General features: G+C 38.9%; 2 protein-coding genes across 2 annotated transcripts in view; both read left to right on the top strand.

Annotated features, from left to right (window-relative positions):
* LOC137974195 (uncharacterized) overlaps nucleotides 1–6,502 on the top strand; it is a 50,910-nt gene extending 44,408 nt beyond the window's left edge. Inside the window, exon 19 of the mRNA XM_068821079.1 lies at nucleotides 4,318–6,502. Coding sequence (XP_068677180.1) covers nucleotides 4,318–4,410 — 93 coding nt within the window. The 3' untranslated portion in view covers nucleotides 4,411–6,502. The remainder of the gene's footprint in view (nucleotides 1–4,317) is intronic.
* A 4,863-nt stretch (nucleotides 6,503–11,365) lies between these two features.
* On the top strand, nucleotides 11,366–12,632 carry LOC137973316 (phosphomevalonate kinase-like). Its single transcript, XM_068820104.1, has one exon. The coding sequence runs from the start codon at nucleotides 11,370–11,372 to the stop codon at nucleotides 11,976–11,978; it is 609 nt and encodes a 202-aa protein (XP_068676205.1). The 5' UTR covers nucleotides 11,366–11,369; the 3' UTR covers nucleotides 11,979–12,632.
* The last annotated feature ends 4,868 nt before the right edge of the window (nucleotides 12,633–17,500 follow it).

The following is a 17,500-nucleotide window of genomic DNA, read 5'->3' as shown; positions in this document are numbered from 1 at the left end:
TAATAATAATAATAATAATACCAACTTTATTCATTCAATACAATGAAAGGGAGAGATACAAGAGGTTACCCCTATACGAGGGTATCCGCCCGGATGTTGCTGATCAAGAGTTGATTTTGATGAGGGACGAAAACTGGAGTACCCGGAGAAAAACCCTTGGGATCAGATTGAGATCGACTGAAACTCAGTCCACACACGACCCCGAGGCCAGAGTTGAACTTCGGTCACAGAGGTGGGAGGTGCGGTTGATAACCACTAAGCTATCCCGACTTCCCCAGATAACATCGGAGTATATCAGAAGAGTCAAGAAGTTGTGTAGATCAAAGCTCACTGAAATCTTATCGATGGCATCAATACCTGGGCTGTAGGTGTAGTATGCTACAGTGGAGGGATTGTGGACTGGACAATGGAGGAGGTAGCCAACATGGATAGAAGAACTAGGAAGGTCTTGGCAATGAATGGCTGTCTGCACACCAGGAGTAATGTTGCGAGGAGTATACCTGCCGAGAAAGGAAGGGGGAAGAGGACTGATCGGCATCTAGGAGTGTGTAAGAAGGGAGAGAAAATCCCTTCATGGCTACCTAAGAGAGAGCACAGAGTGGATGCTTCAAGCCTGCGTTGAAGGAGAAAGTGATTGTTGAAGAAGAGAGTCTGCAGGCCTATGAGAGGAGTAGGAAAGACGAGAAAGTTAAAAACTGGAAGGAGAAAGCCCTACATGGTGCGTTTGTCCATCAAATATCAGATGAAGCTGGAGAGGAGTCTTGGAGATAGCTCAGGAATGGATTCTTTAAAAAGGAGACAGAAGGTTTGATTCTTGCTGCTCAGGAACAAGCTTTAAGAACAAACTCGATCAAGTACAGCATAGATAAGACCTCCTAGACACCACTGAGTAGATTGTGTGGAGATGCCACTGAAACAGTACGACACATTGACAGTGGATGCAAGAAGCTTGCCCAGAGAAAGTATAGGAAGCGCCACGACAAGGTGGCCCTGCGGATACACTGGGAGATGTGCAGGAAGTATTGGATATATTGTAATTACAATAATTTATAACCGCATGGTTGATTTATAACCGCCTGCTAATTAACGTTTCGAAAACTGAGTTCTTAGATGTTGGTTCTCGCCACCAATTATCAAAAATCGCAATTGATTCCATCACGGTCAGTGATTCTACCATCCAGACTGTCAACAGTGTTCGAAACTTGGGTACCTGGTTTGAATCTAACATGTCTATGTCTATTCACATTGGTAAGATCTGCAGCAAGGCTTTTTATGGCTTGTATAAAATTCGTCAAATTAGGAAATTCCTTAATCCTGAGTCCACGAAGACTTTTGTTCACGCATTTGTGACTTCACATTTGCATTATTGCAACTCTCTTCTCTTTGGCGTCCCCAAGTACCAGATAGATCGTTTACAGTAGGGGCTCAACGCCGCTGCTCGATTAATCTTTAGGATTCCCAAGTTTGATCACATTTCGCCCGCCTTATTTCATCTTCACTGGCTTCCTGTGGCTTATCGCGTTCACTTTAAGCTGTTACTTTTAGTTTACAAATCTCTTAACAATCAAGGCCCACAATACATTCAAGAATATTTGCAGCCATACTCCGTTACTGGTCACCACCTACGTCCCTGCGACCAGGGCCTCCTTAAGATCCCCAGAACTAATTTTAAGACCTTTGGTGATCGCGCCTTTGCCCGCTCCGGACCATTTCTGTGGAACAAACTGCCGCGTGAAATTCGAAACAGCCAGAGTGTAGTCATTTTTAAGTCCAAGCTTAAGACCCATCTGTTCAAGCTGGCTTACAATTTGTTTTAACATTTTAAATACTTTTAACATTTTAATATTTTTAAAATTTAATCGTTTAATAGTTTTGGCATTTTTATATAAAATTTTGTAAAGCGCTTTAGAATATTTTTATAATTTTAGCGCTTTAGAAATGTAAATTATTATTATTATTATTATTATTATTATTATTATTATTATTATTATTATTATTAATGACAAGTGTTATGACCATCAACCTTTGCCAACCGCAGAAAATGGAGAAGTGAGGATTACCTGGGACATCACTATCTACACAAACAAAGTGCTGAAACATAATCGGCCAGATATTACTCTAGTGCATAAAGACACACAGAAATGGACACTTATTGGCATAGCTGTGCCAGCGGACCAGAGCATCACCAGAACTGAAGAGGAGAAGGTTGAAAAGTAACAGGAACTAGCATTTGAAATCAGAAGGATTCATGGAGCCTCCAAAGTCACAATAATACGTATCGTGATTAGTGCTCTTGGAAGCATATCAAAAGGTGCAAAGACCTGGTTTGGCAAGCGAGATGTTACTGACTTCCTTGGAAGTGTACAATTATCGGCAATCCTTGGAACTGCTCACCTGTTGCGGAAAGTGTTGTGTCTCTCAGCTACGGGGAGTTTCTTAGACACAATAAACGTCACCCAGTAGAACACCCGACAATTGGAGAGAATCGAATAATAATAATAATAATAATAATAATAATAATAATAATAATAATAATAAAATGGGCACTCGGGTTGAACAGGTTGGTGCCTTAGCCTACCACGGGAATATAGACGTTCCCTTCCAGAGTCTTGGGTGGCACCTTTGGCAAGTGCCAACAACCCAAAAAGCCACCCATGTTAGGTGTTAGGGCTACAACAACCTCATTTGATGAGAGAATGTCAAATATTGAATTTCACACTAACGACGTCAAGGGGACTGGAGCTTGTAGTGAAGGTGTCGCGTCCGGCAGGTGTCCTGTGGATCAGACGCGCAGGCCCGGTCGTCATCCTGCCACTGCTGAACAACGACAGAAGAGATTAAGATGGTTAAAGGAGGATAACAAACGGTTGTTTGAATGTTACATCAAGAGTGAACCAGAGAGGCGAGGGTACAGAAAAAGATTGCTAGACCTGTGGAAAGCCCGTAACATCAACAACGATGTTACGATGTTAATAATAATAATAATAATAATGAACCCGCTGTAAAGGGCGGGAAACTGCGAGTTGACCCTGAAACCTGAGTTCCTTTAGACAACAACTTTAATTTATGTTCGAAAAGGTTAGAGGAAATTGCTCTTCAAAATAGTTTTCCTTAACAGGCGATTTTCTTACAATCGAACTAGCTGAAGCGTACCCTATACTCAATCACGGCACTCAAATCTGAAGAGGTCGATTCATCAATAAAATCTATAGAGGTGCGCTTGACCTGGCCATGGTTTGACGGTACATTGTTTGCCTCAACGAGCGAATGACTTTATTGCGTGTCGTCAATGGGAGATTGAACCGTGAATTGGAATGGTATACGTCTTGAAATATTTGGCCTAATTTTTCTCAAGATCCGACTCATCGTCTTGAAGAAATAGTCACATATTTATTACAAACAGTCCAACCACGAAATATTTTATTAATATCTCACTTTAAATAGCTAAATGAGAACTTTGAGCACGGTCTAAGAAAATGCAAATTGACTCCTGTGCAGTGTGAATCTGAACAACACCAAATTAGTGACAAAGCCCCTTTTAATGTGATTTCCAAGAAAGGGGCTGAACATAAAGACACCTACTAATTTGGACTCCAAACCTTGAATGATTGATCACATTATCATATGACCTGAACGGCCCCGCGAACGCCTTCAGTCCAAAAGTATTGATGTATGAAAAAGCCATACACCCCCTTTCGGAACACGTAGTTGTAATTTTACTTTACAACCAAACGAAAATAGAAACTACATATTCGATATTTAAGGAAAGGAACTTTATTTAAGTGTCTAGTCTTCTGGCGCTGCAGCTCTAATTGGGGCACTGTAAACTGAAATCAACAAATTAACTCAAATCAAATCATAGCCTTGTTTTTGAGGAGAGGAAAAAACCGGAGTACCCGAAGAAAACCTCTCGGTGCAGAGTAGGCTTGGCTTTAACAGGTTTAAGAGTCTAGTAGTTAGCCACGGGTTGCACTGAGAATTCAGCATATTTTCACAGGAACCAATTAATGCAGCTCTGGCATTAACAGAAATTAAAAAAAAAAAACCCACTGAATCGAATTCACACCAAAGCTTATTAATGTTCTGACTAGAATAGTGGAGGATGGCGACGCTTTCCTTGGATCTAATTGATAATGAATGAGTATCGGAGGAGCAAAGCGTTGAAAACAAGTCAATCAGTTGACACATGCACAGGAGGCAGAAAGATCACTAGTCACAATGTTATCAATCAGATAACGCTCTCGTCACTCTGGACATCTTAGTTCATAAGACGATTAAGTTTCCTGTTTCCAACACTTTTAAAAATTTTTCTTTCAGTTTTCCTTTGCCTATATTGTTGCACCGACGAAGGCTAAAGCCGGTGAAGTTGCTGTCAGACGACACCATCTTAACCCAGACGGATACGTTTAGGAATGTTAAATATTACGAGTTTCCGTGTTCCTGCGATATCTTCAAAGTGGTCAATGACACCAGTTTTCAGCACTTTCCAGCACGTAAAGTTAATGGATCCATACTGCCACTCTCTGTCAGTTAATACAACAACGTTATTTGTGAAAAACGTTATGGCAATTGTTGTGGCATGATGGGTTACCAAAACTCCTCCAATTTTAGCTTGAAGTGATAGTAAACGAGCTCGGCGACTCCTATTCTTTATTGCTCAACTATAATTAGCTTGTCAAGATACAAAAAAGTTGTGAAAAAAAGTTTTAAACAAAATTCGTCAAAGCGCCACAGCCACCTTAAATTTTCCAAATATTGAGGTGGCTTATAATCCGCGTCCCAAAATTTCTTTCACTTTGCAAAAAATTGTTTCTTGTAGTTATGATAGTTAAAATGGGGTCACCGAGATCCTTTTGCTAAAAGGGAAGGAAAGGAAAGGAAATTTATTGGTTAAGTGCACCAATTGGAGCACCAATTGGGGACACTGTAAACTGAAATTAACAAATAACGCAATAGCCCACTTTCGATATAATAACTAATACAAAGCCTTATATTTATTCCTTAGAGCCTCGAGATGATACCTTTTGTTTAGGATTGAATTTTAATACATCGAAAGTGGGCTATTGGAGGTCAGATCTAGGAAAGTGACGTCATTTACTCACAAGCTCAAAATTTCAGCTTGTAAATGCAGTTTATTACTTATGCAAAACACAAGTTTTCAAGTCTCCCGTGCTGCATGTTAATTCAGCTGCGTACACACGCATTGTATTCTTAAACAAGAGAGTCTTGACTTCATTTTCTCCTCGAACCAACTCTCTCACGAGAGAGAGGTAGTAATGGCGGACCATCAAATGGAAAAAATTCCATTTAAAATAAACAGGCGTCCTTTTGAAATCATGCAAGGCTTAAAATCTATTTAATGTTTCCAGTTTCACTTATTGTTTCATTAACTGATAGTTTTGAAATCCAAAGAAAAAGAGGGAATAATATTTTGGTCATGGTAGCACTTTAAGAGACTAAGTAACCTCAAGAAAAAACCTTTTATAACAGGATCATCGAAACATGGCTTCCAAAACACAGAGAAAGTACCCGAAGTGTCACTTTTCGAGCCTTGCTCAACACTATGCAACATCGTACAAAAATGTTGGATACAACAATCCTGATGATGCTGTATGAGGCGCCAAATCTGACAAAGTATTGTGTAAGCTTTAACAGAAGCTCATAAACTTTCAAGTGTTTAACTCTGGTTCAGAGCTGGGGTCTTTGGAGTTTCAAAATTTCCTTATATGGATGTAACGTAGCTCGCCCATTTTCCCGCGCGTGCAGCTTCGATCTGCAGCGTGAAAAAGAAACCGCTGATCCATAAGCGTACGGACAATGTTTTGTCACGGGATGCGGTGAACTATTTGCCCAAAAAAATTCTCGCAAGTAACCAACCTTTTACGAAACATTCGAAAAGAAACAAGGCTCATACGATATACTATAATAGGCCTACATGTGAAGTGAAAATATTTTTACATATGAATCTATCATATGAGCTCATAAACAATTTAAAAGAAATAGCTGTCTCTGCCATTTCGATGACAGAAGATAACAATGATACGATCTATGTCATTGTTGACTACTGAGTTGGCATAATGATATACCCTTTCAATGTGTTACTGACACGTTGCTGTCCCATGGTGCTGTGGGGGTAAGTTTTCAATCTGCGCAACGCACTAAATGATCGTTTCTCAGAAGACGACGTAGCAGCTATCACTGCAAGGACATATACCACATTCGAAATTAAAACTCTGGAAACATTAAATAGATAATTCTGGTGTATTGTCTCCAGCATTTCTGAAATTAATCCCCGCTCACGACGAAAACTCGTTTACATTTTCTCGCCGTCGGTTTTGTAAAATTTAGCAAATCGAGAGACGATTTCTTTATTAGGCGTTTCTCTTGTTGCCCGTAAATCGGAATTGCCCAAAATTTGAGGTGAGAGGGGGGCTGCAGTGAAGTCTCCGCTTCCTCCCAGATCTCGTAGGCGAAGCCCCACTATGGCCCGGGTTGGGGTGGGCGGGGATTTACTTTGACTGGTGCATTGGAAAGTAAAATCTATTAAGTGTGACTCTCAGGGGTCAATGGGTTAATGGGGACATTATATTAAACCATTGGCTGAGTTTAAAACTCCTCCTCTCTTTCGGCCTGTTCCAAGCTCAGCTATGTCTGGACGAGTGAAAATGCAGGAGAAAACAGGGCAAGGACCGGAGAGAGATTGATCAGTCCAACTAACTGAGAGATAAAAGTACTTTATTCACTAGACCTCGGTTGTTCAAGAGGTGGATAGCACCAACAGATATATATGCTGCGATAGCTCTATTCGTTTGTTAGTTGGTATAAATATAAAACTAATACAATATTCTAGCCCCAACAGAACGAATTCATACATTTTTATTAGTCTCCCCAGCCTCGTTAACATGTGCAAATTTGGTAGGTGTTTGCTTTAAAATAAGGCTGGTGAGGCTAATAGCATAAAAATAACAGAATAATTGTTGGCCGAATTTATAAATTGTGGGAGGCGCGGTGGCCTCATGGTTAGTGTGCTCAACTCCGGAGCGAGTGGTCCGGGTTGGGGTCCTGACACTTTACTCTCACGGTGCCTCTGTCCACCCTGGTGTATAAATGGGTACCGGCGAATTCAATGCTGGGGGTAACCCTGTGATGGACTGGCATCCATGGGGGAGTAGAAATACTCCTAGTCGCTTCATGCCATGAAAACTGGGAGAAGCTCCGGCCTGATGCATGGGCCTTCTGGCTCGTATGCAGAGACTTTACCTTTTTACTTTTATAAATTCGCTCCATATTATTGCTGTTTCGATTCTTTCCTTTGGTATGCACAAATACGTCTACCGTGAATTTACGGGCATGTACTTCGATGACATTTGTCGACAGTATTATATTCGCACTGGATACCCTTAAGTGGCCTGAAGACCGCCGGAAAAATTAACTAACGAAAGGACAAGCAAGTAAAGTATGGTCGAGAAGGGATAGAGGGGATATTGTCACTCTCGTTGCCAAAATGTATGGAGGCCATCCCCGTCTCCTTTTTCCAGCTGTCAAGATCACCCTTGGACGTCTAGAATACATAACCCTGAGTGATCGTTTCGTAAACGATTCCTTAAAATAGCAGTTTGCTGATTGATGAGTGAATGAGAGCCCTTGTTTAATGTACTTACAGACTATGCGGTCAGTAAACTGTCCCTCAAATGGATAAGCCGTTCAAATGTTAGTCTTTGTTTCGGGTTTGCTTGCTGACCCGAAGCAAAGACGAAAGCGAAACGTTTCCTACAGTCAACACGCATTGCAAACGTTCTCAAAGTCGTGGGCCAAAAATTCAACGTATTGGGTGCGTTCGCAAGCCGGATTGAGAGCAGCGAGTTTTTTGTGTTGGCATAATTGTTGTTTCAGTCTGCATGTGACACGTATATCAGCAGCACTAGTCTCTCATTTGAATACCTAATAGGCCATTTTCGAAATATGAAATATTCAGCTTGACATTGAGGCAGTGAGGACAAAAACAATAGAAACACGTTGTAATGAATGTGAAAAATATTTGTATATCATCCACTTTCCTTTGTCTTTGTCCTCAGAACTTCTCTTTCAAGCTGAATTTTAATGTATCGAAAAAAGCCTATTGACCACTCCCCTTTACACACAATCATGCAAATCCACATAACATAGTTAAGAACCCCAACTGACGAGGGAGGGACCAGTTGGCAGGTGAGGAGGGCTGACTACCTAGAATTAACAACCCCTAGTACTCAGAGCAGGACTTGAAACCGGGTCATCTTTATTACAAGTATGATGCACCAATGGCTAGGCCTCACTGCATCTCTGTATTTTCATTAAATGATTACAGCATATGGTAACTCTGAAAACTCAATTCTCCAACTGATGTCATTGCTGTTATACTTGACTTGTCCCTAATGTCAGGTCTCGGTTCCTGGAAAGCCAATCAAACTAACACATGATTTATTTAGCGTTTATTTCTTATTCCTGGAATATCTAATCCCCTGATAAAAAGCCGTTCCTGAAAGCAGATTTGATTCTTGGTCAACTATCCCCTGATTTGGGCTAAGATTAAACCAGTAAAACCACTTATTTGCAGCTTCGCGGGCTACTCACGCGAAAAAAAAAGGAAGGATATGATGGCCGGAAGAATAAGAAAGAAAAAGGAAAGCCCAAATTTTCCGTTTACAAATTTGGCGTAATCACTGAAAATGTTCAAGAAATACTTTGAAACTATTCTGTGGAAACTAACAAACAATGTCACCCGCACCAAAAAGAAACAACAAATCTTGGAGGAAATTACCCGAGCAGTGAAAACATTAGGAACAGCAAACCGCCCTGTATCTGAGGTGAAGGACAAGTGGAAAAACTTCACAGCACTACAAAAAAGGGAGTTTTCTGAATTCAAGAGAGAGTACAGTAAAGGAAGACTGCAGGAGGACTTCCGCCGAAACCCCCAAGTGTTTCAAGATAGGAAATTAGTGAAGCGTTTGAAGAGGCCAGTGTCATGTGATCAAGAAGTGCGTTGTTTACGTCGTTTTGATTTGATCAGCCGCCATACTTTTTCTGACCGAACGAAAAATCTGGATACAAGGGTGGAATAGGTAAGTAACCACACTCCCACTCGCACCCATTGTTTAGCAGAGGTATAGGAGCGTTGATCCCGCGGCACCTCGCTCCTGTTTCCCCCCGAGAGTGCAAATAGGCCCATTCTCCTCAAAGTAAAGCCTCCCAAACCTCATCCTCAAAACTCCAAAACGAGATTTATGTCATCGGTACGATCTAGAACACTCTATAGAGGTTTTTAAAAATAAAATTTACTTAAGCAGAAGGTTCCTCATTTTGGCGCTTCAGTGGGACATCAATCGGAAAAGCTGAAACAAAACGTTTCAATTCGTTAACTTAGAGATTCCCTCACTCCGACGTAACGGAACCCAGGTCAACTTGAGCCAATTTGGTGGATACCACCGCCGGGTTGAAAACTATATCGTTTGTGGGGAGCGAAGAATTTCAGGGACCTTAACTGGCACCATGTCACCTGGTCTATCTCCACTAAAAAATGCGGCCTTGAAAGTCCCTAATCTCTAACAGAAATACACTTGGTTGGACTAATACGGAAGACGACTTCATCGACTGTTCATTATGAGTCATCAACCGATCGAGTTTATCAATAAAGAATGGAGTCGCTTGTTTTGGTTCCACTCGAGCTTGTATTTGTTCTATCGTAATTTCACGAAAATGGTATTCCACAGTCTTGTCGATCGCTAGGTTGCCGAGGTCAAGCCTCCGATGTCATTCCCCAGTTGCTTCCAAGGGCTTGAAAGATAGCCGGCAATTTCCCGATGTAAACAGGAAAAGGAAAACCCGACGCCCCTTCTGTCCCAGAAAGTTGCATCCGTTTTTATGAACTTGTGTCCTTCCATTCTCATTCTTGTAAACAAGGAATCGACAATATCTTGAGGGGTCACACTTATCAAGATCAAGGTGGGGCAACCTTCTGGTTTTCAATGAGGCACTGTAGAATAACAAGTATTATTATTATACATTGGTGTCACCAGCTCGATTTTGATTGGCTATAAGCACGCAGCTAATTCTTGCTTGTTCTGTTTCTCTTACGTCATACCTACAAACAATAGATTTTATATATGTAGAATTGACGTCATACCTACAGACAATAGTTTTATGCATGCAGAAGTGACGTCACCTGACACACTAACCAGCAGTTTGATCAGTTTTGTCATGGCGGAGCTCAGCTCAGGAATATGCATAATAAAACAATTATTGAATTCGGTTTTCGCATGTTAGCGATAATTATCAAGGCCTCAGTTTGTGTTATCCGCCTCAGCCTTCGTCTGCGGCAGATAACACAAACTTTGGCCTTGATAATTATCGCTAACATGCTCAACCTCATCCAATAATTGTTAACTATTTGATTACAAAGTTACAAAACTATGCTGCTACTACAGAATTTTAAAAATAACTAGCATTATTATATGGCAAGCAAATCTCAGGCTAAATGGAAAACTCTAATTGGCGGGTTTTCGGTCGGGATTTCACAGTACGGATCATTACCATGGAAACGGTGCGTTTCCATATTTTTCTCTCGAAATTAGTACTTACATAGCTCACACGTGCAACATTCCTGACGTATCGGGAGTCAGTCACACGTGACTAGTAACCGCAAAACCACAAAACCAAAACAAACAACTGGGATATTTTCGAACAACTCTGGCAAACACGCGACAACCAAGGATTCATTTCCTTGGAAACTTGGAAGTTCAAGTTTTTAAATGGTTATTTCAATTTTCACTGAAAGAATCAATAGGTTTCTCAATTCTGGCAAACTAGTTTATGTAACTGACATACGGAGGAAACACTCATGGGAATTTAGACAGTTAAAAATTGTCACGCTGTTATAATTTTAAAAAAATTGAGGATGCGTGCCGATTGATCATGCGCACAATTTAAAAAAAAAGGTTTGACAAGTCCAAACTGGACTGATTCATCCATTTCTTTGGATGAGCGGCAAATCAAAGAAAGTCGAGGTGTCTTGCAGAGTCTTCTTTCTTTCCCCTTCCCGACTTAAAAGACCGAAAGAGACTCTGCGGCAAGCGGAATTTAGTTTCAAGTGTAAAAGGTTACCGTTCAAAGTTTGTTGATGGAAGACGAAGATTACAAACATTCACCAGTCAGCGTAAAGTTTCTCTTTCTCAGTTAATCCAGTAAAGCCGATTTGCAATCCAAATGCTATCAATGTCTTCCTTTCCGGAAGTCATGTTTCACTTAAAGGACTGAGAGGGAACTGAAGCGAGCTCAAGTAAGCAGCGGCTATATTCTTTAGCGATGTTATTGTAATGTATGCATTGCCATTCAAAATGGTGGATGATATTGACAAAACAGATCTTCGAAGCCCCAAAATTGTCTTCATTTTTAGCGGAAAACGCAAGTCAGGAAAGGATTTTGTTGCGAAAAAACTGAGAGATAGCTTTGGTTGTGACAGATGCGCTATAGTAAGACTGTCTGACCCTTTGAAACATGACTATGCGAGGCAAAATGGACTTGATTTTCATCGCTTGTTAGATTCTTCAAATTACAAGGAACTCTATCGTGAAGATATGATCAAATGGGGAGAAGAAAGGAGGAACGTTGACCCATCCTATTTTTGCAGATTAGCAGTAAAAATGACGATCTCAGGTTTCAGTGATAAAAATTGCTCCCGTGTGTGGATAATATCTGATGCAAGGCGAAAAACAGATTTGAAGTATTTTAAAGAAGGTTACAAAAACGTTGTCAGTGTAAGGATAAATGCTTCGGAGGAGACGAGAAAGTCAAGAGGCTGGGAGTTCACACCTGGTGTAGATGATGCTGAATCTGAGTGCGGTCTTGATCAGGAAGAATTTGATGTTATCATTCAAAATGATGGTGACGAACAACAGTTAAACTCCCATATTGTTCGTTTACAACAGTATACATGCTCACCGTGATAAGGAGAAAAATAGACTTTAAAGGACCCTAGTTAGCCACGGCAATGTTTTTGTTGACAAGTGGGAGTTTTGGTGTCGTATTACTCTTGGGCCATACATACATGCATACATCCTTTATTTGATAAATCAGGTTGAATAAATGGCAGCTAATGCTGATGTGGACCTGCTATCAACTTTACACTAAGTGAATTAACATCTAAAAATATATCCCAATGTAAATAATTATAAATCGCAAATAATACATAAGTAAATAGATAAGTGTAAGATGACTATCTAAAAATAAATATATTAATTACAATTAAGATAACTTAGACAATGCATTAAAAGACAAGAGGATGACTTATCAAAGTAACTGGTAATAAACTGCATATCAATAATACATAAATTCGTCACTGATGTTATTGGTTACAATAGTTTGTGCCGAAAGTAATTTGGTCAATGCGTTTAGAGAATTTCTTAATGCTAGCCTTGAAAGAGGAGTAGCTAAGCTTGGACTTTAACTGGCTAGGCAAGCAGTTCCAAACAATGTTAGCACGATGAGTGAAAGAGTCATGTAAGGCTTTGGATTTTGAAAACACAAGTTCCAATCTTAAATTATCTCTTAAATTGTATGAAGTTTCATGCTTTGTAAATAAATTGTTGATGTCATCAGGAGTTGAAAAGCCTGGTATGCAATACAGGCAAGTCTTCTGTTTTACATGTAATGCATAGATGACCATTTTGCCATGCTGAGAACTTCATGTTTTGGGGTAGATATGCTGATATTGTGAATCAGTCTGGCAGCACGGATGTGCGAGTCCTCAAAGTCAGCCAACAAGTTGGAAGATCCCCACAAAGATATACAATAAATTATAAGTCACACTTGGCAAGATACCTTTGAAATAAGTAGATTCCGAAGTCCATCAGTTGAAGGTCTTCATCTGTTTAAGCTTAGAAATCTTTGCGTTAAGGTTTGAAAGTACCGGTACATTGATTCTGATAATTCTAGCCATTAAACATCCCCTGGACTGGTCTTCAAGGAATCACAATGAAATAAATGCAGTACTCCTTGCCGCCAAGAGGATGGTTCAACAACAATTTCCATTTCCACCTATAATATGTTGCGAAGATAATGATAGAAAATGAAATTCTAATAAACATAGCTTATTTTTCCAGGGAAAACAGACCTATATAGACCATTTGATGTTGGATGGTAACAGATCACGGTCACATAATTCTGAGTTTCCGGGGCACTGAAAATGGCGACTGGGTGACTATGGTCCTTTAACAGAAAATGATTATGGTCGCTGCAGAATACATCTGACCACTTTTGTCATAATTATTTTGACTGTGGTCTTAGAAGAATGAGTTAAAAAAAGGTTACTGCATTCTTCAATGCACACTAGTAGGTACAAAACACAGGTGAAAGGTCATTATTTTACCAATGCAGAAACAACCCCAACTGTTTACAAATGCTAACATTAGGCCTAAAAACTTCTGTGGAGGCCTAATTAGGCCTAAGGTTAGCTTTAATGGATGTTTAGGATACTTTCTGTATTGGTAAAACAATGACCTACGACCGTTGTTTTGTACCTGCCGCATTTTGAGTTTTCTCCAAGGATTAGTCTGCAGTTGAGTTGCAGCACCTGCTGTGGCTGTATACTCCAATTCTGGAGTTACAGGCTCTGTTGTAGATGTAGTTTGCTCTCCAGGCTCTGTGGGTGCTGATGTTGGAAAAAAATGGCAAGTTTCTAAGAGAACATGGAGGTAATAGTAAATGTGAAGAAAATTGAAAAGAATTTAAAATCACAAGAAGTTATAATAATTATTGCATTAAAATATAACTGTTATATTGTTTTTAAAAATATTGATAAAATGGTGGGAAATTTAATTTGATAACTCATCACCCAACTAAGCTTTTACAATCTTTTTTTTTTTTCCATTGGGAACTCCCTCCCCAGACAAGTCAGTCAACTGACACCTCCATAAGGAGGTAAATTAAACTTGACTCAAGCCATGTTTCATTAATACCTGTTACCATTCCTTTAAGCATTCAGAAGAATAGTTTCACTTCTTCTTGTCAACTGCCCACTCGTTGACTTTGGCATATGGGGAAAGTTGAAAATGAAACCATTCCCCCGTTTTGCAAGTGTTTCTGTGGGGAAGAAAAACGTCAGGGAGATTTTAGCCCCTTCTGGCCACACAAAAAATTGGGGGAAAAGAAGAAAAAGTATCTTCGGATCTCTTTGTCCCCATGTGAGGGGGGCAGTGGATATGGAGAGGGGGGAGGGGAGGGGGTTATGCCATGCGAGAGAATGCTAACGAAAAACAGATAGAATTGAATTAAAGTACATGTATGCTTATGCAGTTTAAAGGGATAATGTTTTAATATGAAAAGCCTCAACTGTAGTTAAAATCTTCTTAAAAAAACTCTTTTTCTAGTTGTTCATCTCCAGATTATCTTCAGAACGGGTTGGGTTCCTCCTTCATTTTCAGAGAATGTACTTTACCATAATAGGATACAAGTAGCCTTTACTTCAGATGGCTTCCTGTTTGCATGTCTTTGAATCAAAGGACTCTTTATTCTCTTTCCTAATCTTCATAAATGTATATGCTACAGTAGAAAGTGAACTTTGTCCAACAGTAAATAATTACTATTATAACTTAAATAATGAAAAATGTCTGAACATTTTACTATGTAACAGGGATGAAAATCTAAGGAAATGTTAAGATTGTCAAGTTATACTAGACAATGACTGATGGTTTCTCCAAACCAAGTCATCAAGACTTACAAATTGAAAATCCTTTGTTTTTAACAAGAAAGCCATTACAGGTACATTGTACATGTGTATCAAACTTAAAATTATTTGTTATTTTACAGCCCTAAGTGTTGTTCCAGACAGGGTGCAAGCCTACATATACAGGATACTGTGGTTACAGAAATATTTCAACAATAAAATTTAACATCTTACACAGAAAAAAAAATATTATGCCTGATGAAGATTAATACTTTGCATGCTTTGCTGTTTATACATGTATATACTGTAGGGGAGACTGGTTCACAGCAGCTGCTAGTTAGTCTCTTGTTCATAAGATCTTAAGGTGGCTGGAACCAGTTTCACCACTTTTAGAGACCTTCTTATTAGATAGGTTATAACTACTATACTGTATCACGTAACAGCAATGTTATGGTACCACATCAAACACCAATTATTGCTTAACGAAATGAGCTCACAATTTTGATGTAATAGGTTACTATGGCAACAAGAAAGCTCTCCAAAAACACCCTATATTTCGTCTTTACTCGCTTATACCTTAAAAATGAACTCGGTGACCCCCATTTTTTATTGTAAAATAGTAATTAGCAATTTGAGATAGGACTATCTGCAGAGATAAAAAAAATTATTGGGAGCCAATTCAGAGCTACCTTAATTTTTCGAAAATTTAAGATAGCTCTGAATTGGCTCCCAAGAATTTTTTTTAACTTTGCAGATAGTACTATCTCAAATTGCTAATTACTATTTAACAATAAAAAATGGGGGTCACCGAGTTCATTTTTAAGGTATAAGCAAGTAAAGACGAAATATAGGGTGTTTTTGGAGAGCTTTCATGTTGCCATGGTAACCTATTACGTCAAGATAGTGAGCGCATTTTGTTAAGTAATAATTGGTGTTTGATATGGTACCATAACCTTTTTTTTTACGTGATACAGTTTTGTAGTGACAACCCTTCTAATAAAAAGGTCCTTAAAAGTAGTGAAACTGGTTCCAGCCACCTTAAAGGGAACCTCCTCTTCAACAAAAACATAACTTTAGACCAAAGAAAATAAAGCTAATAAAACCCATTGACTCCTAGGGGTTCCCCATTGACGAGTAAAATCGTCTGGCATTAGAGTAAAATACTAAGTAAGGCCGGTTCAGGCATCAAGGGGTTAAATGTCAAAATAGTTTCAAAATTTCTTTCAGAGGAAGCATTTGCACCAAAATTAGATGATTTTCAGAATTGCTTGCTTTTCGTTTCAAATTTATTGGGCACCACCTTCTTGAAACATTGCAAAAAGTTACAGTTGTCACATCGTTACAAACCAAAAGCTCTGTGTCAGAACCATAAGCTAGGGCAACCTTTACATGTCCAAACTTGTATTCAAGATGGCCACACCAAGGAAATTTAAAAGTGAAGATACGTGATTCTAAAAATTCATCTTTTTTGTTGTATACATCCTCTTTCTGAAACTTTTTTCGAAAAAAATTTGATTGCAAACATTGTTTGTCTTAACCCCCTTGTTTGTATTTCTTTTTCAAAAGTTCTTATGATAAAACTGATAAATTCCAAAGATACAGGTGTATATAATTGTTAAATAGAAAAGATACATGTACTTGAAAATAAAAATTTTGATTACTTCAAAATAAGGCCAGACTACATATCTTCTTGAGGAATTTGCGACGGTCAGAAAAAATATATTATGTACAGTCAGAGGAGAAATTTTCATTGTCAATAGACTTAATCATGTTTTATATGCGACATGCTACATGTATCTCGGTGGGTTGGCAAATCATAACAAATTTTGCAATGTTTGTATGATAATCCCTCACATGTAACGGAACAAAAACAGTTTTTGCAAAACTACTTTAAACGTCAGCTTTTAGAATCTCTGTACGGTGGCCAATTTACATTATCAACTCCGTTGATAAAACCAAATTTTTGTATAGTTTAATGTTAGCTCTGCAAAAATTTATGGACATAAGTTTGAAGGTACATGTACAGTACTTGCTGGCATAAAAAGTTTCTGTAAATTAACATCTGGAATGATTTATTCCTGTGCACAGAAAAATCCTGAGCAAACCCTGCAGATGAATGACTGCTGTAAAACTTCTGAGAACCAACAGAATGAACAGTTCTGGACCCTAAAGTGATCCCCTTTAATTTAATATTGACGGGTAAAATCATCTGCCATTAGACAGTGTAAAATTGTTAAGCATCCGACACTCTGAGGGAAAGAGTTAATTAATCAATGGAACTTTTGTTTAGTACTTACAAATAGTATTAGAATCATAACAATTTTATTTGTTTGCTTTCCCTTTTTTCTTCGGTGAAACAACAACAAATCATTACTTTTTAAAGACCACTGCTTTCATAAGCTCTGTAATAATACGTTGGTTCATACTAGCATAGTAAGTAGACCTTAAGTTCACTTGAGCCCTACTTCAGATGTGAACGGGTTTAATTTCAGCTCAAGTAGCCTACTCTGTGCCCATGGTAGCATGTTTTCTTCAAAGAAGCCAAAGTACACTCTCAAGTCTAGTTCAAACCATCCTTACAAGCTTACTTATCTAGCATCAAAACACATTATGCAAACGGACATCAATCAAACATGTTTGCGGCATACCTTGATTGACAACCCAATAACTTGCTGCATAATTTGATTGACAACCCAATTAATTCACCTTGAATTCTAATAAACATGTACATTGTAAACGGCTCACCACGGTAAGTAAACATGGACGATCTCAAGGGTACTTGAGCTCTGGTCATACTTAAGGTAT

This window comes from Montipora foliosa, chromosome 10 (assembly GCF_036669935.1).
Source record: "Montipora foliosa isolate CH-2021 chromosome 10, ASM3666993v2, whole genome shotgun sequence".
Classification (NCBI taxonomy): Eukaryota; Metazoa; Cnidaria; class Anthozoa; order Scleractinia; family Acroporidae; genus Montipora; species Montipora foliosa.
This window is presented reverse-complemented; position numbering and strand designations above follow the sequence as displayed.